This window comes from Carlito syrichta, unplaced genomic scaffold (genome assembly GCF_000164805.1).
Source record: "Carlito syrichta isolate Samal-C Ts95f unplaced genomic scaffold, Tarsius_syrichta-2.0.1 Scaffold287855, whole genome shotgun sequence".
NCBI classification, from domain to species: domain Eukaryota; kingdom Metazoa; phylum Chordata; class Mammalia; order Primates; family Tarsiidae; genus Carlito; species Carlito syrichta.
In genome coordinates this window covers 224,489-228,221 of record NW_007231951.1, presented here as the reverse complement: position 1 = coordinate 228,221, position 3,733 = coordinate 224,489, and the positions used below count along the sequence as shown (strand labels likewise).

Below are 3,733 nucleotides of genomic sequence, written 5' to 3'. Positions count from 1 at the left end.
CCACGCCCGGCTGCTTTTTTGATTTATTGTAGAGGTGAGGTCTCGCTGCCCAGGCAGGTCTCGAACCCGCGGGCTCAGGCAATCCACTCACCTCAGCCTCCCAAAGGCGCGGGATTACAGGCTGAGCCACCGAGCCCGGCTTATTTTTTATTTTTTGTAGAGAGGAGATCTTCATACGTTGCCCATGCTAGTCTCAAACTCCTGAGCTCAAGCAATCCTCTTGCCTCAGCCTCCCTAATGCTGGGATTACGGGCTTGAGCCACTGCAGCAGGCAAAATCTTGATCTTAAAGTGTAATTGTTCAAAAATATGTTTTCCAGATTGAAGCACTACAAGATAAAATTAAGAATTTAAGAGAAGTGAGAGGACATCTGAAGAGAAGGAAGCCTGAGGAATGTGGCTGTAGCAAGCAGAGGTGAGCGTGTTTCTGTCTCACAGTCTGCTGTCCAAGCTCATGTCTACATCAGCTAGAGAGATTAACTAGGTTTGTCTTTCTCCTTTCCGACAGAAAACAATATGAATGTATTATCATAGAGTAAGATGACCTAAACTACTGTTTAAGTCAAATCAAATATGCCGTAAACATAAACAGAAGGCTAAAACGTCCCATTAAACTAAAATAGTTACAACAAAGTAGCTGCCTGCCTTCTATTCCGCTTTCTTTTTATAAAATGGACCATTTGATCAAATGCAAGGTTATGAAGACTCACTTCTTAATCTTGCCTGCAGCTATTACAATAAAGAGAAAGGTGCGAAAAAGCAAGAAAAAATAAAGAGCCATCTTCACCCATTCAAGTAAGTAACTATTTTCCATGTTTGCTGGGAATCAAGGACTATCCACTGAGCACTTCTGAGAGGCTGGAGAGACCTCTGGGTTCCAAGCTGCTTCGGAAGAAGTAGGCCCCCCTGGGAGGGCACAGAGCTCAAGCAGTTAAAAGCAAAGCTCCACGCCTCACCAGGGGACCATGGTGATGTTCCTGGACTCCTCTGAGGGGGCCGTGCTGAGCTCTACTCTCATTCAAATCTTCTACCTCGCAGATAGGACCAGTAACTGGACTTTACTCCACTCCCTGCTTGCTGTGGAGAGTGACTGAGAGTTCTGGGCTCTCTCGATTCAGTTGGTGTATTCAGCATCTGTAATAGTGTTGAAGTCCGAAAATGGGGGAAATATATATATTTTTTAACTAATAGCAAAATTTGCTTGTGATGGAGATTTCACATTTGAACCATGACAAAGTTTAAATCTTTTATGAAAAAAAAAACCAAGACAATAAGAATAAATGTTTAAATTGGCTTTTCAAATTTATTTTGTAGAATTTGTCAAATAAGTTTTGAAACCTCATCCGAGCCATCTACTCCAACTAGCCATTGACTCCATGGCTGATAGGGGCTGAGCCACCCAAAAATGATGACAATTGTCCAAAGTGTGTGACTAGCAGGACCCACTGCTTCACATTCACATTTATTCCCGTTGATGTTGACGTGTGCAGGAGGAAGGAAATGTTGACCCCCTGAAGGTTCCATGAGGTTCTAAGAGAGTCGTCACTAAATGCATTTACCTTCCCTATCCTTGCCTGCTTCCATTTCAAGGTCCACCATACAAAAGGAAGATCCCTTAGTATTGTGTCTGTTGTCAGGTATCCATATGTGAGACTCAGAGCAACAAGCCTGTTTTTAACTGAGAAAGCTCCTTCTACTGAACAGGGAAGCTGCCCAAGAAGTAGACAGCAAACTGCAGCTCTTCAAGGAGAACCGCAGGAGGAAGAAGGAGAGGAAGGAGAAGAGGCGGCAGAGGAAGGGGGAGGAATGCAGCCTGCCCGGCCTCACCTGCTTCACACACGACAACAACCACTGGCAGACAGCCCCGTTCTGGAACCGTAAGTCACTTGTTCCAAATGCCGCTTCCTGCCACCATGCGGAGACTTGGCGGCTTGGAACTTAGACTAGTAACTCAGTGGCACAAAACCAGGAATCTAGAAAGGTCAAGAGGAAAGCATCATATTCTCTCTTACACTTGTAACTCGAATCACTCTGCTAAACATTACTTTTTCTTTATAAGTTTTTTTTGGTTTTGTTTTTGTTTTTTTTTAATTTCAAGCTTCTTTCTGCTGATGCTGTTTCACATGCTACCTAGCACCTGGTTTCTGGGTTTCTACCCAGTAAGACTGCTTTATTACTAAGTAACCAAATGGATGAACATCCAGTTGATGGGTGGACAGTTTTGCCCCAAAGAGGTTTTGTTTCTGCTTTTTAAAAAATTGAGTACATACTGTAAATGCAATAAGAAATTAAAGAATGGTAAAGCCTGCAAAATATAGGGCCCATATTTTACTTTCAATCCACTCTACTGAAGAATAATAGGGACTTTACAAAATTATTTGATTTTATATTGAATTGCTAAGGATATGGAATAATAATATTTATGCACTTTTAAATTTTGTGCTTATATTTTCTTAGTGGCCTGTGCATAATATTCACTGAGGCCATATAGAAATAATACCCTAAAGCCGGGTGCAGTGGCTCACACATGTGATTCTAGCAATTTGGGAGGCCGAAGTAGGAGGAGCACTTTAGCCCAGGAGTTTAAGACTAGCTTAGCCAACACAGCAAGACCTCATCTCTACAAAATAATCAAAAAATTAACCAGGTGTGGTGGCACATGCCTGTAGTCCCAGCTATTCAAGAGACTGAGGTGGAATGATCACCTAAGGCCAGGAGGCCGAAGCTGTGGTAAGCCGTGATTGTGCCACTGCATTCCCATGTGGAAGAAAGAGTGAGACCCTGACTCCCTCCCCCAAAAAAGAAAGAAATAATACCCTAAATGCAGGTGGTGCATCACCTGATTGAAGGTTTACCAGGCTGTTGAGTAGACGAAATATAGAATCTTCTGAGAGGATCACTGGAGACCATCCAGGTCAGGGTTTCTCAAACTGGGATTTGAAGATTCCAAAGGATCTAAAGACTATTCCTGGGGAGATCGAGGGCCTATCTAGGAGAATTTTTATTTTATCTTTCTGTTTTGATCCTTCTTGATTTCAATGTCCATGTTTACGTCATATTGAGGCTGAGTAAACTCCGAAAGTCATAGCATTTAACTTTAAAGTGAGTATCACTTCTTAAACTGGGGTGTGGGGATCTCTGCGGGTTATTCAGATTGCTGGAGGTCTCTTCTCTGTCAGGCCACGGGCTAAGTACTGGGGACATAATATCGAGCAAGACACTTTGTTCCCTACCCTCATGACACTTACATCCTGACAGGGGGTGGGAGGGCTAATAAAAAAGAAAGTGAATGAAATAAATAAGTTGTAGGGATACTATGAAGGAAACAGAGATGGTGGTTTTTTAAGGATTTGCTTTTAGAAAGTGTAGGGGTAACGGGTCTTTGTGAAGAAGTGAAATTCAAGCTGAAACCCAGAGAGTAGACAGAAGCAATTCATATGGAAAGGAGAGTATCCCAGAAGAAGGGAGTAGCATGAGCAGGGGTCCTGAGGCAGTCACCGATTTGGGGTGTCCAGGACTAGCAAGTCCCTCAAAAGAGGAAGCACGGAGATACCCGAAGTCAGAGTCGCTCATGCCACAAGGAGGCCTCCGTACCATCTGAGCGGAGGCTGTCCTGCCAAATCGCCTGTGGTCTCCCAGACTCATCTCTTGTTCTCATCAATTCATTCTGTTCCAAGGAGCTAGCGCGATCATGTAATGACGCCCCACTTTCTTAGACTAAAGAGTAAAATCCC

The 3,733-nt window shown here is 43.4% G+C and overlaps 1 protein-coding gene across 1 annotated transcript in view; it reads left to right on the top strand.

The window, feature by feature from the left end:
- The window catches only part of SULF1 (sulfatase 1), a 161,750-nt gene that overhangs the window by 134,171 nt on the left and 23,846 nt on the right, over positions 1-3,733 (top strand). Inside the window, exons 16-18 of the mRNA XM_021709989.1 lie at positions 320-414; positions 729-794; positions 1,704-1,876. Coding sequence (XP_021565664.1) covers positions 320-414; positions 729-794; positions 1,704-1,876 — 334 coding nt within the window. The remainder of the gene's footprint in view (positions 1-319; positions 415-728; positions 795-1,703; positions 1,877-3,733) is intronic.